This window comes from Styela clava, chromosome 1 (genome assembly GCF_964204865.1).
Source record: "Styela clava chromosome 1, kaStyClav1.hap1.2, whole genome shotgun sequence".
NCBI lineage: Eukaryota > Metazoa > Chordata > Ascidiacea > Stolidobranchia > Styelidae > Styela > Styela clava.
Window position 1 is genome coordinate 19,060,922 of NC_135250.1, and position 20,838 is coordinate 19,081,759.

General features: G+C 33.4%; 2 protein-coding genes and 1 long non-coding RNA gene across 3 annotated transcripts in view; 1 reads left to right on the top strand and 2 right to left on the bottom strand.

Annotated features, from left to right (window-relative positions):
* The window catches only part of LOC144425152 (uncharacterized), a 39,623-nt gene extending 32,725 nt beyond the window's left edge, over nt 1-6,898 (top strand). The window contains exon 4 of the long non-coding RNA XR_013477326.1: nt 6,768-6,898. This is a non-coding gene — a long non-coding RNA (uncharacterized LOC144425152). The remainder of the gene's footprint in view (nt 1-6,767) is intronic.
* LOC120348351 (uncharacterized) lies at nt 4,483-9,336 on the bottom strand. Its single transcript, XM_039418470.2, has 12 exons — nt 9,265-9,336; nt 8,695-8,878; nt 8,424-8,522; nt 8,227-8,354; nt 7,830-8,013; nt 7,314-7,438; nt 6,741-7,022; nt 6,358-6,448; nt 5,580-5,647; nt 5,254-5,347; nt 4,922-4,977; nt 4,483-4,651 (listed from the first exon to the last, which is right to left on the bottom strand). Exons 1-12 carry the CDS (start codon nt 9,326-9,328, stop codon nt 4,611-4,613), a joined length of 1,416 nt encoding a protein of 471 aa, XP_039274404.2. The 5' UTR covers nt 9,329-9,336; the 3' UTR covers nt 4,483-4,610.
* Nucleotides 9,337-16,421: 7,085 nt separating this feature from the next.
* LOC120340747 (platelet-activating factor acetylhydrolase-like) lies at nt 16,422-18,895 on the bottom strand. Its single transcript, XM_039409101.2, has 2 exons — nt 18,610-18,895; nt 16,422-18,308 (listed from the first exon to the last, which is right to left on the bottom strand). Exon 2 carries the CDS (start codon nt 18,269-18,271, stop codon nt 17,063-17,065), a length of 1,209 nt encoding a protein of 402 aa, XP_039265035.2. The 5' UTR covers nt 18,272-18,308; nt 18,610-18,895; the 3' UTR covers nt 16,422-17,062.
* Between the last annotated feature and the right edge of the window lie 1,943 nt (nt 18,896-20,838).

Here is a 20,838-nt window from a genome sequence, read left to right on the forward strand (position 1 = left end):
AACCAGCTCATCTAATTTGACTTTTTTTTTGCTGTCAACTTTTTATATTGACATTTTTAATACATATTACATATTAATTATGAAGAAATATATCAACACGGCACAGAAAAGAGAGCAACTAGGCGCTCAGTTTTAAATCATACAGTGGAATCGAAGCACTGTTTGGCACAGTTATAAATTCTGTTTATCGTCAAGCGCGAGTGTCATTCAGTCCATGGACATCGTTAGGCTAAATTCCGACGCAATTATCTCTCTACACAGGTATTAAATATTGTGATTATAGTAATTTTAATTTTGTTCAAATACACAATTTCTTTATAGATTTGTTGATGTGGCCGCCTAGTATCATACGTGGGGTATAGGTATTTATAGTCGGCACTGATTGATATCCTTTAATTTTGGCTGTAATTGTCGCGACGATCACGATTAAACACAAAATAAAATATTTGCATATATTCGATATTCTTTTAAACACGAAAAACGATATTCGAAGGTCGCGATATTAATAATAAATTGGAATTGGACATCCCGGCATATGAGTTTTCTAATTGGACACCGAGATTACTAGCGTCAGTGTACAATGCATCCGAATCAGTTAATGCATTCGGATACCAAACATCAATTTCTTATGTGATATATCTTTTTTCAATCTGAAATATCGGTGACAAAAGTGGTATCGGTACATCTCTAGTTTAGACCCGTTTTATGGTGGCCATCCGTTATTACCCGTTGCATATTCATTTATATATAGGTGAGGTTTAGAATATCAATATTTTCTTAGATATTTGTACCAGTGTATGAACAACTGTTACATTGATGACAGAATAATTTTAATGACGACACTAGGGATGATAATCTGTAATATCTTTCAAATTTTGAACAAACATACTTATTCATACTAGACTTAAACCAGGAAAAATTTTAGGCGTTTTTGGATATTGAGATGTGACGTTAAAACAAAGTAAGGATATATTCGAATAAGAGAAAATTGTTTGCGAAACATCTAACCTTCCATGGCCATATAATTCCGTTTGGTATCCATGTCTTTCAGTTGCGTTTCGTTCTTTATATATAGCAGAAAGAATGAAAAGTTTTGACTTTCGGATTCCGGTTCTTCTTTGAACGACATTTTCTGTCTTTGAAGTCGTTTTTTTCTAAAGCTTCCGGTTTTTGAATGTATACTACCATCACGATTGGAGACCACATGGGTGGTTTGTTGTTGTATAAATGTTATAGATTCCATTTTAACATATTATAGTAATTAGACGTATTGATGTACAGCCTAATTCTAAACTGCTCTCTGTGTCCTAAAGTACCACTAAGAACGGGTATATAAATGAACATCTTCCATCACTCAATGCTGTATGCATCAGATAAATGCTTGATCAAATTTAACTTTCGACCGATATATCTCGAAACAATATGAGCTGAGAGGTCACTGATGACACACTTTTTTATACAACCACGAATTTCTCTATAATTTGCATTTACGTGGTTTTTAAATTATAGGTGAATTTCAATAATCAAAATATATAAAGTTACAACACATTTTATCTTCTAAAACAATATTATTTTCTTTTATTCGCGAACTTTTCAAAGTTATTTGCTATTATACTGTATATATACTACGTTGTTGAGTTTAAGGAAATGTTAGGTATAGTCATAACATAAGGTGTTTATTATTCACTACTCAGCTACATTCAAAAGGCGGTAGACATAAACGGTAAAGTGTTGAAGGTACCGACTAGGTATTTTTCATATGTTAGTACCCTAGATATAAACTCTGCATAAGTAACAATTTAATTAGTATATATGTATATGTCAAAACATATTTAAACTTCACCTGCTGTGTACCAGTATATCATAATCCTAATTATTCATTAAAACACATAAAGACACAAATCTTTGAAAAGGTTTGGCTTTTAATAGACTAATACTCAAAAATCTGAATTCGGGTAAATTGAAAATGGTTTGAAAATAAAAATTAAACTCCGATTCCGAATCAAACAATAAAATTATTTGTAATAAGCATTAAGGTGGACAAAATGATTTAAATAACAAATTCACTCGAACAATGTGTATTTGGCAGCAGAGTCTTCTATCTCTAACTTAAAATCATTTATAAACCCATATGTTTGTCTGTTTATTCACAATATTCTTCCAAGATAAACTCAATCTACGCCCTGACCCGGAATACCTTGTGCGACTTATAACTTCGTACCTGTTCTCACTTCCTTATGCACTTTAAAATATTTTCTTTGGATTATCTTATAATTTTGATGAATTTCTGCAACAACAAACGTTTCATTTCGACATTCTGGTACGGTTTATTTTATATTTACTTAAGACTCGCAACAATCCTAAGACTTAAGACTTAAGATCTTAAGACTTCTTTAATCGCTCGATTTCTACCTTTTCATATGGTTTCGACCTCGCAACCAAATGGCTTTACATTCCATAACTCAAACCTATAGACAGTGTTTTGATATGTAAGGCCGATGAAAATTCTTTATTTAAAATAAAATAAGACATCGTCAAATACCAACCAAGTCAGAATACGTTGGTTTTCGGGACCTAGCTAAAAAAAAAACTGGATTATGCGGCGTTAAGTCGGCTCTGCGTTTCGTCACTACTGTCACATGGCCGACGCGAGTGTTTTTACTAAAATAAAGGCACAAAGCGTTAGAAAAAGGGTTGGAATTTCGGGATACTAACCCCATCTAAAAAAAACTCAAAAACGTTACTCCATTATATACAAATATACGCTAAAATTGTTCTGTGAGCCGCACGGAATGTATCAGCATGACAGAGTTTGGACCACCCTGGTCTACCTTATCAAGAAACTCCCGACTTTGCTGACCAATATATCGTTGAAATGCGATCGTGGAACCGCCACATAGTGTAAATAGTTCATTGGTCCAATGGTTGAAGAGAATAGAAATTTTTTCAAAATAAAAATGCAGCAACAAGGTAAATACTAGAAAGCAAAAACCACAACATTTTGAGAAAACGACTCATAGGCTCATTTCGTGTCCAATAAATAAGTTTCAGTGTTTCTTTTTAGTAAAGAAGGTTAATATGATACTTGAAGACAAAAAATAAGCAAACATTTTGAAGTTTGAGTCGTCTGTTGAACTCGTAATATTTTAATAAATACCGATAAACTATATAAAATTCTGCTCTAAAATTTCTGTGATGCCCCTCCTTGCTTGGTGCCCTAAGCACGTGCTTATATTGTTTAATGGTTAATCCGGCGCTGATTCAAGTGATTGTCTGTCAGTCTCGACCAAAGTTTTGATTTGTTAAGGTTCATAATTGGGTTGTTGGAAAGACTGATGCTGGAAAATTAACTTTCATATCAGGAAAAATGACTTCCAAAACTTGCAGCATATCTTCCCGCGAAAATTCCCCTTCAACAAACGGGAGATTCTTTTTAGCAATGTTGCGGGCTACACTATAACTGGCCAATAACGTAGATCCACTTTCATTTCACATTTTTTTGAACATGTTGGAAGGGTGTTTGAAATTTTAGGGGGGGGGGGGGGGGTGTTCATCCCCTATAGGGGGTGTAGGGAAATCACTTACCTCCATATTGGTACACGCACTTATGGAGCGCTTTTTGGTTCTATTTATCGGGTACTACGGAACCAGGCCACGCAATGATATTGAGATTGCTACGCAAAATACTCAAGGCGATAAAATAAGGCCATTTACAGGTAAATGGGGAAGCGATTCCGATAAGCGATCTTGGCTAATGTTTTGTGGTCGTTTTTGTTCGATTTTGACTGATACGTTGGTCATATTATTAACCCACGACTTTCGCAAATTTATAAAACTGCCAAAATTAGCACCGCATGATGGGCTGAGATATACTAGCGTTTGATACACAATGAGAAACGAATCAAGATCAGGAGAATATGCGAGAAAAATTGACGCAAATGATTGATTTCTGTCAAATCCCATAAGAAATGCATTACGCATATCGTGAAAGTTGGAAGTTGGAGCCTCCAAATGGTCCCGCGGAAACGAGAGAGAAGGGGGGGGGGGGGGGGAGCTAAATCATATGGCGAGCCACGGCCTCTCGTCCGGTGACCAGTCCAGGTAGGGTGTGGAATTAGTGTTAAAGTAAATCAATTCATTTAAATAGAATAAAGTAAAAATAAAATTAGCAATAATTTTGAAGTGGAGACGTTTTTCCATTACGAATAATGATAACATTTTGAAATACACATTTTTTCTACTTGTGTTATATTTACCAAAGCTATTGTATAAGCGATGAATAAACATCTAATATTTTAAGCTAAATTTCGAATATCGGTGCTATTGAACTTTTTCTCCCCTTGGAATAAATATAATAGTATTTTGTCACTCAGAAAATTTACTGGGCAGTGGATTTTTTATACTTTGATGAGGTTTGATACAATGCATTTCTTTGGAATATTTCCTAATCGCTTTTTATATACCATACGTACGCTACTGATTTGGGTTTTTATTCGTCATAAAAGAAATAAAATAATTTTGAGACACACGAAATCAACATCATTTTATAGCATAACAATGTTTTATTTATCATACGGTGGACAAAAGTACATATATATCCTTTTGTGGTGTTATTTCGCATCCGGCATCACATTTTTTGCACTTGCTGTTTCTAAAAAAAAATATATATAGACTAGCATAAGCTATCTAAACGCTGTGTTTGAGTACCTTATTTAACAATACTTCAACAAATGTTGATGAAGAATAATTATCATCAATAATATATGTTATATTATTGAGATATAGATAGCGTTTGCAAACACTTCCGAAAATTTTAGAGAATTTTGGCGATTTACCCTTTGACTAAGGAATCGCTAGTGAAACTGCCAATGTGCTTGTTATTAAAGCTAAAACATTTATAACCTACTATAATATAACTTACCATCAAGAGCATTGAATCTAAACAGGTCGGCCGACTTTGTTGTTTTCTTGAAATGACTATTTAAATAAATATAAAATTATCGCTAGAGAGTTAAAAGTACTCAAACAAAATACCACTTTTACGTAAACTAGACGTTTTTAAAAAAAATGGAATTGTAGTCTATAATGAGCTAATTTCAGCAGAAATCAATTTTGCAATGGGGTACGGAATCGTAAATTCGTTTTCGATTGGTTTTTAACTGCTGATATGCTCATAATTGATGATTTGGAAATATTTTGGTGGTCAACGTAAGAAATTTATAAATAAGTTTTAAAGCAGAAAAAAAACGTTACCAAATATATATTGTATACGCCAGGATAACAATTAACCAGAGTACTGCAAAAGATACAATAACTGAGAACTTCCATGTACTGCACACCCAGTGTTCTGAAAAAATTAAAAAAGGGCGTCTTTTTATACAGTATGAAGTATTTATCTATAGTAAATTTATTTGAATTAATTAGTTACCTTTAATTAATATGCATTTTTGTACTACATGTGATGTGATCTAAAGTAGCCCATACCGACATATTAAATAATATAAATCTTTAGCTTCGCACAAAACAAGAAGTTGCACTGATCGTACGTATAAATATGTAAAAATTCACGTAATATTCACCTGAATTGTTGATTGAAGGTCGACCAAATGATGGTAGAGCGGCACTTGGTTTATTGCTTTCAGATATTCTGTATGGAAAGTGTGTATCAAGTAATCCATTTTTTAATCAAAATATTACAATATATTTGATTTTATGGCGCTCCAGAAATGTATGTACCAATATGAGGGTAACTAATTTTGTTCGTCTACTTTACATCAAATTGTGTAAAGGGACTGAAGCCTATGGGTAGGGGATATATTCAATTGCCTAACACAGACAGTCCCCGAACTCGTAAAAGAACCAAAATCGGGAAAACAGAATAAAACTATAGCCTAACCCCAAGCTGGTACACACACTACGGAATACCGACTTTATTATGGCGCACAAATATCACATACTTATTTAGCTTAACACTTTCAGTCGGGGTTACGCGAAACTAACTTTCCTTGCTTTTATTCCTTTGCGCAAAAGGATCCGTGTGCTTGTCATACAGAGATGCCTTAGCAAAAATAAAGATGACTACTCAAGAATCTTGAATCTGTTGAATACTTATTTATTTTAAATTGTGGATTGACCAAGCCTTTCACCAAAGATGCATTCCTTCGTATGTTTCTACAAAAGCTAATATTTCATTTCATATGTGCGTGAACAGTAAAGACAACATAGCTTAGAATAACATTGTAATATTGAATAATGTTATTTAGGAAATCAGCCGGCGTTTTAATACAATAGGCTTGTACGTAATATAATTCATATAACACGTTGCATAGCGGAGATTCATTTTAATATATCACTTACTTATTTTGTCCGAAATTTTTTTCAAATGTTGTAAAATTATGTTGCACAATTGTTTTTCTTTCTGGTCTGAGTTCTTCATCAAAACAAATAACTAAGAATGTAATAATAAAAATATAAATAGTCTTGATCTAAGTCAGAAGGGGTGGAGAATAGGGGTCTCAAATTTCTATATGCCAAGTGAGACCGTATCAACTAGCCGGCCCAACTTGAGGGTAGCTCTTTTATTTGCGGTTAAAAAATGGGTTCACTCCCCACCGCCAACCCTGGCGTCCGCACTTATCTATGCACATTAGTATTCATGATTTAATTATTTTATTGATTTTCTATAATGCTAGACAATTCTTGAAAACCAGTACGAAGTTTACAAACTGTGCTTGTATTACCTCTGAGATCTGCGTATCCTCTCACAGAATGAATTGAACTATTGGCAAAGCAATGATATCTTCCTTCGTCAAACGGGTGGGCGTTCGTTATCACAAGTCGAGACATTCCGTCATATTTGATCTGATGGATTCGTTGATCTAAATCGTCGCTGACAGTTTCATCATTTCGTTGCCAACCAACCATTGGAATTGGATATCCTGATGCTCTACAGTCAATCGTAATGCTTTCTTTTCTCTTAATAACTGGTCGTTCGTTGGAAACTCTCAAGCCCCATGGTGGAACTAAAAATTAAATCATTTTCAGATACAATTTTAGCAAAATTGCTCAGAAACGCACGCCCAAAACAGAGGCAGGAATTAAGACTATTTGTAGATCAAATATTCACAGAGAAGCACATCACAGAAAATATACCCGAGAGTCAAATTTTGTTTTGCTATTCTCTCAGAAAATGGAGCATATATATACAAATTAATTAGTAAGTTAAACGTCAACACGCTCTGTTTTTATCGTCGATTCATCTACTATGTAACTTGTGAATATTAGAAACAACGTAATTTTTGCATGATACTCACTTTTCTCACAAATGGGATAAATAGACGGATCATCGCAATCATTTTGTGACCACCCTTCACTTCCCATAATTAAGCAGTTTTTGGAGTTTTCACCTTTTCGTATCCAATACTTTAGTGTCGGGTCACTAAATAAATATACAAAAGTTTCAATGTTTTTTTTTATTCTTATTGAATTGATGTTTAAAAAAACATGATCTTAAATATATCTATCTTATGAGCGAAAGTTTGTCGAGAATACACATAATGAAGAAATTTAAACTAAAAAACCGCAGCTCGTGTCTCAGCTAGGCTACGTCAAGTTTGTTAATTGGAGGTCGAATATTATTGAAAAAATTTTCACGTTTTTCAATATTCAAACTCCTAACACAGGTAAAAGCATAATAATTTTGCCAAAATATTTAGGAAGTATTCAATAGTTTACCACATACTGTATATGCTATCGAATATCTCTGTCATCTAATAAGCAATAGAAGCGGTCCTCTACGGAAAGAAAGCATTCTGCAAAAGTTGAAATACCTGGCACACTTTTCACGAATATCAAAGAACGCTCTATCGTTAAAAATGTCTACAATTCTACTTTGATTCTTTGTGCACATTTTCTGTGCGTCCCAATAGGCCATAGTTCCAACGCTTGTGTTTGTAGAGTTTGTATCTCCGAAAGAAAGTTCAGCGTAGTACGACGGTTGGAGTTTGTCAATTCCTGCATAATTACAACATAGAATAAGTGTTTACGTTATAATACTAAAATATACACTTTGCAATGGCAATTTAAAAGTTTTTATGTTCTTCAAAAAAAAAAAAACACTAATAAGGATCTAAAATTATTAACATGAAATGAAAAATGAACACAGCATTGAAATTTAAATATATATTATGTACACAAAATCTTCTCGCACCAATAATATTAACTTACTAGTTTGACATATGAATCCAGGTTGAGTGTAATAGAAATTTGGCTCACCAAACCACTTCAAATAAGAATACACAAATGCGACATGCACGTATTCTGCAACATAGTCGTCAGTTGGTTCATTCTCAGCCCTTTAAAATTAAATAACACACTCAATATTATAAGGGGTCGGAAACACAAAAAGTAATAAAAAGTATTACCAATTAGTAAATCCGGCTTTAAGCTTTTCCCCGTTCATCCAATAGTATTCCTCAGGTTCTCTATTTTTAAATGCACCAATCCAGGACTTATCTGATGTACTGAAACACAAAATATGTTTGATTCTTTTACTGGTATATATATATTTTTCTCAGAATGTTTATTGCTTTCCAACATCGTTAGACTAACAGTATTTAGTCAGTTTAATAAAATAAAATAAAACACTCACAAAAACACACACGCACAGAGAGAGACAAAATCAATAAAATTCACTTGTTTTTCAAGAGTTCTTTTACTGCTTCATGTATCTCTTCATTATCTATAATCACCAATCTTGAGCCAGGCATTTTTACTCCACATACGTTAATAATATCTTCACCGCCGTAATATTTATCTTTTCCATCTTTATAATAGGTTAATTCATAGTCTCCGACGTACAACGTGTCGATTAATTTTCCTGCAACAATGTAAATAAAATATCATTGATAATTGTTCATCTATATTTTTCATAAGAATTTGTAACATTTCATACACCATACATTGACGTAACTAATTTATCCAGTTTATCAAAATGTATTCATTGTGTGTGGCCGTTATACCCATGTTGATTTGAAGAAACGAAACTTAAAAAAAAACTTTTTTTCAGATATCTCCACAGGAAATGTTTCATACTTTGTTACAAATGTGCAGTACAGTAACTTACAGTTTCACTTTGAACTGATGTTGAATAATTTTATATATCAAAGAATTCCAAAATTTTAGTCACTCTAATTGATATTAAATCATTGAAGTATTTCTGTGCAGCTGTATTTATTTACAATCAACGATTTTATATTTACTTACCTTCATTCTGCGAAATAAAGAAAACAAATGCTACTCCTAAAATTCTCATTCTCTGAAATTCCATTTCTATAAAAAAAAATTATGCGTTTATCAATATTAAATAGAATGAAACATGTATATATCAGAAAACGATACTCGGTTATCACAGAATATTTTTGTAAAATAATTTAGCTAGTATGTGGATTCAAAAAATTCATTGGCAAATGTTTCCAAACCAAATTAGTGCACCGCATACTGAGGTCTTAAATTTCAATAGCGATTCATATATCTAATTTATACGGATAAGTTACCTTTTGCTTGAAACAAGACTAGAGAAGTTAATAATGGCGTTCGTTTAATGTTATCAATGTTTTTAAAAACTTTTTCTATTGATTGTTGTTGACTTCTTCAACTGACTCCTTTCGATGACAAAAATTTTTCACATATTTAAAGAAAAAATCCAAGGTATTTATCTAGAACGAAGATATATAAAGTGAAAATCGATTTTTTTCGAGTTGCAAATTTGGAAGAATCGTTTCTTTGTTGACAAACCAACGGTTATTTCACGCATTCGCGAGTAAGCTTTGAGCAAGGTCTTGTAAAAATGCCGAACAGAAGATTTTATATAGCGATTGGTGTTTTAGCGAACAAATATCGCTCAAGGCATTTTGAGAATCTCAAGTAAAAGAACAATTATTACATGTTTACATGTCGCTTTGACATGCTATTTCAGAGAAATTCTAAATATACATACTTTCGTTAGTCATCAAGTATCCACTTCCACCATAACAAATCTGGCCTGGAAAAAGTATACATCATACCTGAAATTATATTTGGTTTTATTAATCATATTTGCAAAAAGCAATAACAAGAACTGAACAGAGTCATGTTTCTTGCCGACCAATTGCACTTCAACTATACAAGTCTAAGATCATATTTAGCCAATTTACCTCACCCCACATCCTCGTGGATTCTACACGTTATATGTCAAGGACGAGCTAAAATTATAGCATTGCAGTCTAGAAAAATACCAACCTACCAATGAATATAGCCAGTTGTTTTGAATTTGATCGTGAATTGCGTTATGACGCTGTTTGGTGATTATGATTTGGTACAACGAATTACAATGCTTTAAGCTTATTTATTTTGAAAAGTATACTATTATGGAAGAATGTTTTTAAAGTTACAATGTGATCAAATTAGTCTAATTTTACAATTAATACAAGACAATCGCTACCCAGGGCTCGAATTGTGTCGCCAAACTCCGCCATAATCCTATTTGATGCAACTCATATTTCTGATTCATAACACGAAAGATATCAAATTTCGAAGTCATTCAAGAAAATTATTTCGTTGCCCCTTTCAATGGACTTTCACACAAAAACTTAGATGAATACTGCTGTCACTTTCAATCAATTTATATCACATGAAACAAAAAATTGATCAATATTATTCGAAATCTGATTTTAACATTCTCATTAAAAGTATTTGCTGAATAATCGTTCAATGTAACAACGATGTAAAATTACTTTGTCGAAAATAGAAGCGAGTGTTCGACTGTTTGAAGCAGTTCGTAAAGTTTCAATTTAAAAAGAATATGCGTGTCAAAAAAATGTAGTAACTGTGCGTGTGGCCGTTATACCAAGGTTGATTTAAAGAAACGAAACATAAAGAAAAGCCTCATTATTCAGATATCACCACGGGAAATATTTCATACTTTGTTACATATGTGCAGTACAGTTACTTACAGTTTCACTAATTGAAGCAGTTCGTACAGTTTTCAATTAAAAATTTCGCGGAATTGAAAGGGATTCCAAGAATAGATCTGAATCACACACTGTCTAATATCTGATAACGGTTATAATCTGTAATTCGTTGTCGTGTAAATTTGGTTGAAGGAATTCGAAGTATAATTGAATGACTAAATTTGAGCAATGCGAAAAGTGTTGTCATTATCCTGATGTAAATGTATTTTAGTCGGACAACAATGCGGGTCATATGATCAACTTAGTCACTACCAATAACATGGAAAACAAATGGCCAAAGTTGACAACAAGTTCAATATATTCGGTTGGTGCCATATTATAACAATTGAACATCGTTCCAACACAATTCAGAAAAGATTCGCTTGTTTAAAATTTATGTCTCTCATAATTTGATTCACAAGTGATTGTTTGATTGCAATCATAAGTCAACACATAAATCGTTATAATATTTTCATTTCAATCCGTACTTCCTATTCAACTTTCATTATATTCATCAATATGGCACTACAATTAATCTACAATTAATTTTCGTCAGTTGTGTGCAATATTTGTTATTGACAAAATTTAATAATCAAATTATAACATTAAAAACTAAAGATACTTTTTTTGTGTAATATCTAGCTGATGGCTCTTGATTTTATTCGGATTTTACGTTTCTAACATTAGAATAATTTTAACGAATTCTTAGCTAGATTCTAATTGACACTAACTCGAGGCAAATGGAAATATATATCTACCAAATGTCGATGCTGCTCGTGTTATATAGTTATACAGATATTCATATCGAATCCCTTTTTGATTCTAAATTTGAGGCTCATCTAGACTCTAGAGTAATTTCTATACCCACTGAATATATCTAAGTTTATATATTAGAAGAAAAAAACGTCTTAACAATACGTTTTTCACACGTCCGTTTAATAAATTTTCTTCCCAGTAAAATTTTAACGCAAAATTATTTGGTTCATATCTTTTTTATCGATATTATTCCAATGAAAGTTGTTTTAACTTTGCCCCACCTACAGCCTGAATCACTCGTAATATTTTAATCGTAAATTTTTTATTTATCATATTTTTATTCACATCTATATATGCTGGAGTAAATAATATATACGCAAATACATGATCTATTTTCTTATATGCACCATTATCTACATCGTACCATTTTGTGCACAGTAAAGTATTTCCCATAATATATTGTGAAATTCAGCCATATTCAATTGACATAAAAATACTGTTTTTTGTTGTTGTTTCAATCATATCTCGTTTTGTATAAGTATATAAATTACACACAAGAAAGTTGGATATTATCTCTATATGGAAATGTAATAAGTCTAAGGGTGGAGAATGGCTGTCGTGTTTGGGATGGGGCTTCTGTGACCGTATTAAACACTTTGAAAAAATCAAAAAGAATGTCAAATACGCAACCTCTCTTTCATTACCAAAATGTTTCGTTGCTGTGTTTATTTTATAGATATTGTAAACGAATGTGTTCTTCTGAACTGCGGGAACTTGTTCCTCCGAATTAGTTTTGAGCCCTAAAACTCGGTTAGCTGTTAACTTGCATTGGTTCACTGTCAGAGTATCTACAATATAAAAAAAATCATGCCCAAAGTTTTTTCCAAAAACTGCTATTATGTGGGATTTATTACCTCATCGCTATTTTCTTGATCACATTAACTTTCTTCAAGTATGGCGTCAATAGTCTTAGTAGCTTATGGCAATTTTAGTGGTCGTCCGGAACTGCGCTCAGACTTGAATTTCTTCTATTTCTGAGTAAGGAGGCGTGATCTTGCAATGAGCAAATTTCTTCATTCAAAAATATCATTAATTGCATTGAATCATTTGTAAACACTGCGTTCTTTCTACATTTTGGTGAGTTCAATGGCACACGTATAAACCAGCCAAGTGAAATTAAAGTCTGATAAGTGATCATATGCTTAGTCAAATATTTTTAAAGTGTGATTACAAATTTATTCCATGAATATTCGTTCGGTTATTGAACAAGCGTAGATGTTTACTTTTTTTTAAATGAAACCAAGATGAAATTTAAACTTCCGTCTGAATCCAATACCTTGCAGAGGTCGAGATTCACTTTTCACCAGTGGAAACATTTACGGTAACTGTTTTTTGGAAGCATGTCTGGTTTTGCTTTATACGGGTACCATAGTAGAGTATTTCTATCGCAACCCCTGGCCCACTTAATGAGCTACATCCTATATCCCAGTTTGTAGCCACTACAAGGGGTTGCCAACATGAGTGAGGAGTTATCATGGTCCGCTTGATTCATAGCACTTATTTAATTCATTCAATGACTTCAGACACTATAAAGTAAGATTACAATTTTATATCCCACACTCTATGAAACTATAAATAAAAGCCTTTGAGTAATATAATTGCGAGTCGAAAATAATCAAATCAACCTATATATACCTATATGCAAAGATCAAAGTCACTCATTAAATTTGGAATATTGAAACTGTAAATAGAAACGGGAAGAAATAATACAAAATGGCGCGTAAAAAAGTAGGCGACATCATCATCTTATATTATGATATAGATATATGAAATGAAAAGGTATTATTGGGTGGCAGTAAATTAGGTTGGAATGCTGAATGAACTATTTCTTAACGTTGTGCAGTGTTCAGCATTTAAATATTTATTAAACAACTTTTTGATTTTGTATTTACTAAGTTTGAAATCAAACTTTTTCAATTATTATAATATTTTCTCTGTTCTAAGCCCATTTTTAAATTGAATGTCATCGATACGATAAATAAAATTATCCTTCCACTTTTATTACAAATGGGTCTAGTATTCTGGAATATAGTAAAAATATAAATCAAATCATTGGATCTGTTGTTGATTGGATAATATTGCTATTATTAATATTTAAGGGAAATTAAAAGGGAAATTAGGGTAAGGGTAAAATGGCATATTTTTTCAAATTCAGGCAACTCATTTGTTCACCCATTCTTAACTTCCTTAACGGAAAATAAGTGGAAAAGGAATAATTAGCCCGATTAAAAATGCAACAAATTTCAGATTTAAAATTTTTTAAACTGATTAAATTATGGAAAACTCGTATAAATTGAAAACAAATTTTAAAATGGATGACAGGTAAGTGAACGTCGCGGTTTGTATTGATTTTGAGGCCCTATGCTCCAGACTACCAAGGTTATAGGTAACCCAGCCTCGCCTTCGCCCCACCAATGGTGTAATATATTGTATAGGCAATGTTGGGAATTGTCATTCAAGATATCTCCTAACCTAACGTATAACAATGGGCGTTTATACTGGTTTTTGTTCAACCGAAGCCGTGAAAACCTCTCGTAAAAAATTCGTTTCGTCTTGTGCAAAATTTTACTCGTAAAGCAGAGAAAAACTCGAGTTCAATTTTCAACCATCTTGAATAAACTCTATAGCCCTGCACGCAATATAAATTATATGCAATATATCCAATTTCAATTCATTCAAACATGAAATAATAACTCAGAATAAAATATTATAAAATAAAATTGAATTCATCGCATCCATTCAGACAACGTCGGGCTTCTTTTTCTCATTTCCTCAGTGAATATATATTATTTTTGATAATGATGAGATGATACTACTTACAATTGCAGAATGAACTTCTAGTTTCCACACTGTGTAGAACGGCTGTAGATCCTAAATAAAAATCAATGAAATCCTCCGTCTATTATAGTAATAAATAATAATTCAATCTCAGGACATTTCTTCTACGATTCATTTGACGTTAGTATCATTCCGTACCCAATCAAGACTTAAAGGAGAATATCGGTTGGAAACCGAAGACTTATCGATCGATAGTTAGGGGATCCCCCAAAACAGAAACTGCAGTTTCGATTCATCCACTCTTGTAACTTGCGCACTGCGCATCGCACACACACACTCGGCGGGTTTCAAAATTCTCTCGCTTTACAAAAATCTAGATCACTATATCAATAATTGATTGATAACTCGCTAATTATACGACATAATTCGCCCAAAATCAATAGGCTACTGGTCCGAGATAAGATGAATGCACATGCAAAATCTGGAGCAGATTCAATCTCGCTTTCGTGAGATATCGCGTGCATCTAACAGACAGACATACATACAGACATACATACATACATACAGACAAATACCTATCAATATACTTACCGATCTTAAGATCGATAAGTAATAAACAAACTTTGAAAGTAAGTTCAGTGCAATTTACTTTCTATTGTGCTTTCGTCGAACGCGCGTTTTGTCAATTTTTCGGTAACACAGTCAGTTTAGTTATTTTTGATTATAGATAGTACCATAATATGATTTAATAACATTAACTTGGGAATAATTTTGGACCATGTAATATACCTTATATTATTTATAATTATGTTAATATACCTTTTATGAAATAGGAAAACTAATAATATGAACCATAAAACTGCCAGCTCAATTCCTGCTGGAAGAACCCATAACTTGTTGCATTCCATATCTAAAAATCAAAATTATTAAACATGTGAGCTGAAAAGGGAGAATTAAACTTCTTTAATTTATGTATTTGAATATATTAAGTTTGAACTCTGTGATTTAAATACTCGCTTTTTACACTTAGAGATTCTAACTTTGCTATGAAACATATTTTATGATATGGATCCCACAGTATATTGCACGTTAGCTTGACCAAATCAGATCTCTGAAATGTACCCTGTGTACATGAACATTTGAATCATTATAGAAGCAATATTTTTTCTTCAATAGTTTACTATGGTTGGATTCATGCGAGACGCGTCAACCGCCACCATGTTTAATATTACTCCCCGTAAGTTTGACCAATCATTTTTGAGATTTGATTGCACTATCGTTCGCGAAGTACAGGACTGATAGTGTGGCGCGGGATCGACTGAAGTAAACGTTTCCCGGTTGCTTTCTTGAAGTCAGTGCGTTTGGTTATTAATTACGGCTTTATGCGCCTACACTCGCATAGAAGATACAATACAATCCAAAGTGCTGATTCTATTTCATCGTCATACTCATGACGATACGAAATGAACAGCTGAAATCGTTCGCAGATTTCCTCGAAGATGAAACACCTCGTTGACGGCCAAAAGTGGCAATTGTTCAGAATTATTTTAAATTAGCTAAAAAAGTATTCCAATACAGTACTTTGATATTGGAATATTCCCTTCGCTTTGGACAACCATGACTGACACTAATGTTCGAATGCAATCAATAACATAACTAGCTGCCACACCTATTGCACCGAGATTCCAGTAAACCACAAGAACTTCCAAATAGCACAATATAAAGCCATCAGCTACACTTCCAATGAGACTAAAATTCAATAATACATATAACTACAATTTGAAGTCCTGGTACTTGTTCAAAAACAGGAATTTATAAACTCAAATCACAATTAACAGGTAATATTTATCGGTAATATATTGACACTGAGCAGTAAGTATATAGCACATACAAAAATATTAGAAATGATTAAAAGAAATACACTGCATAATAAAACATTCCTATTACAGTGGATCAATTAAAGAAACTATTCAGATGCATATCGCATATTCAAAATAGCATATATTTTGAAGTTCTTACATGCCATTGTTAATATCAGTTTTACTAAGTTGTCCTCAATTGAATCGAGTAGTTCTAAAAACTTTTGGGGATGATTTGAACTTCTAATCACATAAAATGTCATGAAGCAGATTAGCAAGATGTTATATTTCATATATTTCAGTATCATGGAAAAAAAATCTTTTTATAACAGTAGTTTTATTCACAAAAAGGTTGGGTTCTAAGGTAATTAGATTTCATGTATAGCATATTATTCGATCAATATGTCAAATTTAGAGCAAATCTAGTCCAAAAATTAATCATTATATCAGAATTGAGATGATTTAATATTATTGATGATCTTTCGATTATCAAATCATTCAATTTACTAAAAATATTAAACAAAACAAAAAAGGCAAAGTAAAAGTAAATTATGATAAAGTCAATTAAGTTACTGCATAGCCTATTTTAGTGCTGCACATCCACCCCACAGTTAGTTATTTCTACATTCCAGCTCTCAAGCTAGCTTTTGATTTTTCCAATCTCTCTTCATCAATTTCAATATTAGAGCCAGATATTATCAAGCCCTGATTCTCTGCCACAACTTGTTCAATCTCCTCATCCTGGGCAAAGGACAATTTTAGATGCTTTCTAAGAAAACACAATATAAGTCTCATATTGACATCATTTGCTTTTTTGGGATCAGCAGGTCCTCTGAATCTTATCATCTTTGCTAGCCATTCCGAACTTAACAAAAAGGCAAAATCACATTGAGTGTGGTGAACAGTACCACACAAAGTTACCAATTTACGTTCAGCTTCTGTATTAGTTACATCACAGTCAAGTTTTCGAATACTGGCTATATTAGCTTCCCACTGAAATGATTCAGAGTTGATAAAAAGCAGAGGTGTGTCAATATTAGCCTTATAAACTTCAGGTCCCAAGGGATACATCCATACATCTAGAGGGATTCCAGCTTTGAAGCGGAGATCTTTCACCAGTGAAGTTATACTTGTAGCACCACCAAATGAGTGACCAATGACAGCTGCTTTGTCAATATCAATTTTATCTTTGAATACAGTCAAATCAAAATCTGATAAGATGTTGGACAAAGTACCAGCGTTCAATAACTCTATACTATCCATCAGTTTGGAAATTTCTTTCGCTCGCTCATGGACTTGCTTGTTTCGTAGTTCTCTTTCTTCTGTTGTTGCAGGTTGGACACGCTTGTATGGTAACCAAACTTTATCGTACTTCTCATCTCCAGAGTTTGTTTTTTCAAGATAGAAAGTATTTGAGGCAGATTCATCACGATGCTCAATAGCTGCTACAAAGAAACCATGAGAAGCTATTTCATATGCAATGTAGCTATAGACAGTTCTGTTTGCACCAAGTCCATGAGAAAACAAAACAACAGGCAGCCTTGGCTTTTCTTGAGATAGTGACAATGGACCTTGCCAATAAACTGGAACTCTAGCAGAACCAAACATCCATCTTAGTAAACCGCCAGCGAAACCAAACTTGAGAAAGTTTGCAAATCCATAACCATATTCAGGAGAACTTAGCCATAATGGACAAATGCTTTCAGTCGGCTCAAATTTTTCTGTGGGATAATAGAATCTGCATAATGTACTGTCCAGGCCAGTTTTTGTCAAAATATCCAAGCAGGCAACATGATAGGGACCAGATGACTTTGGTAAATTCCAAGCCATTCCTCTGACGATAATGAAAATCCCTATATCCAGATATCTGCAAAAGATAGTTTTACAATTTAATGAAAAAAGAGCGCACATAGCCTATTATACATAGCCTATTATATTACACATAGCCTATTATACATTATCTAGAATATCTACTATTTCAGCATTTTGACATTTTAAGCTTACCCTCTCAGTTGTTGGGTATTTTATATTACTGTATTAAATCAATCATAAATAATTTTATTTCAGTGCTCTGACATAAATCAGAACAGCATAAAAGATAAATAGATAACCAAAATGCAGAGACAACTTAGGGAACATAAGAATAAGTTAAAAGTAAAAGAAAGTACCGGTACACGTCCAGTCGACAGAGAGCGAGAAACGACCTCGACTTGGTGAAAGCAGGATTTATATCAAGGGTGGGCAAGGATTTTGGACCAGGGGCCAAACATTTTGGCCATCTAGACTGGCGGGCAAAGTTACATTTTATGAACAGAAATTTATTCACAGTGTTGCAAGAGCAAAACGACAAGCGCGTGTGGCGAAAGAAAGTGGTGTGAAAAGCACGCCGTCGAATAGAGTAAGCGAGAAAATGTAAAGTGTTGTTAAGGTCCCCATAATATGCACGACCCGACCCGAACGTAACGATTGACATTTCAGACCCGACCCGGCCCGAAAGTAAGAATTAATATTTCAAGCCCGACTCGACCTTAGCTCTCGTTACCCTACCGGTTAATTATGACGATCATAATGGCCAATTTACTTCGGAAGCAACTCGGAACCGGTATACTTGTCTTCAAAGACAATTTAATGTACTATAAACAGTGTTCCCTCGAAGGTGTGCGCGTGTGCGCGCGCACACAGCTTCAAGAGGCTGCGCACACACATAGATTTACTGCGCACAGACGTATTTCGATGTAATGTAACAATGTGCTCGGTTGGCAGGTTGAGAAAGTTTGTTGTTGGCCCACTTATTACCCGGTCAGAACGCCAAAATTTCTTCATTGGTTTTTGCACAAATATTAGTCATTTCCAAAAAAGTGCGCACACACCAAAATTTCTGCGCACACTTACTACAAAAAATTAGAGGGAACATTGACTATAAATGTAATTTGGCCAACATGAAACGATATAAGCATGTACGGCTAAGATTCTACTTCAAAACGCGAACTTCAAAATTTTTCTACCTTAAATATTAGTGAAAATAATAGGTATGTTCCAATAATTGTGTTGGAACTTTTCATAAGGCGCCGTGTTAAATTGCCGAGAACAATAGGCACAAGATGACGTCCATTGTCTGAGCGTTGCCTCGCTTATATTATATATACGCTTTGCCCTACCGTAATTCCCGTTTGACCCGTGTCATCCAAAGTGACAACAAGAGAGCTATGCTCAAATATATGGACACGTAGCGCCCCCTAAGGGCAATAATTCTGAAAAAAAATTGTTGCATTGCAGAAAAAAAAGTAATAGCCTTCTGAAGAAAATTTTTATCTTCAACCACTGAAAATTTCAAAGCAATTAGTCCAGTAATCAAAGAGAAAAGCGAATTTTTAAAAACGTGTCAAAGAACAAGAACAACAAGAGAGCTACGCACAAATATATGGACACGTTAGACCAGAGCGAATCAGTCCCTACCGGTACCTTTGACGCTACCGGTACCCTCAAAAAAGTTCTGAATTTCCAGTAGCAAGAATTTTGCAGAATCAAAACGTACAGCCAGTCATGACACTGACTAAAATCCGTGTTCCCATGGATAAAAAATAAAACAGCAAAATTTTAGACGAAATATCAAATTTCATAGAATTCACGCAAAATTTTGAAATAAATAAAAGTAATAGCCTTCTAGCAAAAAAATTAATCTTTAACCACTGAAAATTTCAAAGCAATTGGTCCAGTATTCGAAGAGAAAAGCGACTTTTTAAAAACGTGTCAAAGAACAAGAACAACAACAACATAATATTGAAATGATCGTTATGTCCACTACGTGTCCAACAACAACAACAACATAATATTGAAACGATCGCTATGTCCACTACGTGTCCAATAAACCACTTTGGTGTCATCTATCCACAATTCCGGATGTCATAGCGTAAAAAATACCTGTTGCCACATTTCAGATAAGTCCCGATCAGGCAATATTTGGCCATTTCTGCCAGTAGCGAAAAATTGTGCGTTGAAGGAAAATTTTCAAAAGAAAGAATCTAATGCAGTAACACACAAAATAAGTTAAATATTCAAAATAATATTCGGAAAGCAAACATAACATTTTTGAATTTCCGATTTATAGTAAGTGAAAGTTACGATTATTGAAAACGGCCATATCCAATTCACTGTAGCGAAAAATTGTGCATCAATAGAAAAGTTTCAATATAATTTCTGAACGTGGAATCTAATGCAGTAACACATGTAATTAGTTAAATTTCCAAAATATCATTAGGAAAGCCAACATAACATATTGAAATTTCCGATAATTACCTAGTCAGAGTTACGATTATAGAAAACGGTCATATCCAATTCCCTCTAGAGAAAAAATGTGCCATAAAGGAAGAGTTTCAATATGATTTCTGAACGTGGAA

Bases quoted from the DNA above. Each gene is read 5' to 3' on its own strand.
- LOC120348351 (XM_039418470.2), bottom strand. From the start codon at position 9,328: ATGGAATTTCAGAGAATGAGAATTTTAGGAGTAGCATTTGTTTTCTTT. The intron at 8,879-9,264 runs GTAAGTAAATAT...ACATTGTTGCAG, and splicing joins CTTTATTTCGCAGAATGAAG to GAAAATTAATCGACACGTTG. The intron at 4,652-4,921 runs GTAAGTTATATT...ATTTTTTTTTAG, and splicing joins TAGATTCAATGCTCTTGATG to AAACAGCAAGTGCAAAAAAT.
- LOC120340747 (XM_039409101.2), bottom strand. From the start codon at position 18,271: ATGGCTTGGAATTTACCAAAGTCATCTGGTCCCTATCATGTTGCCTGC.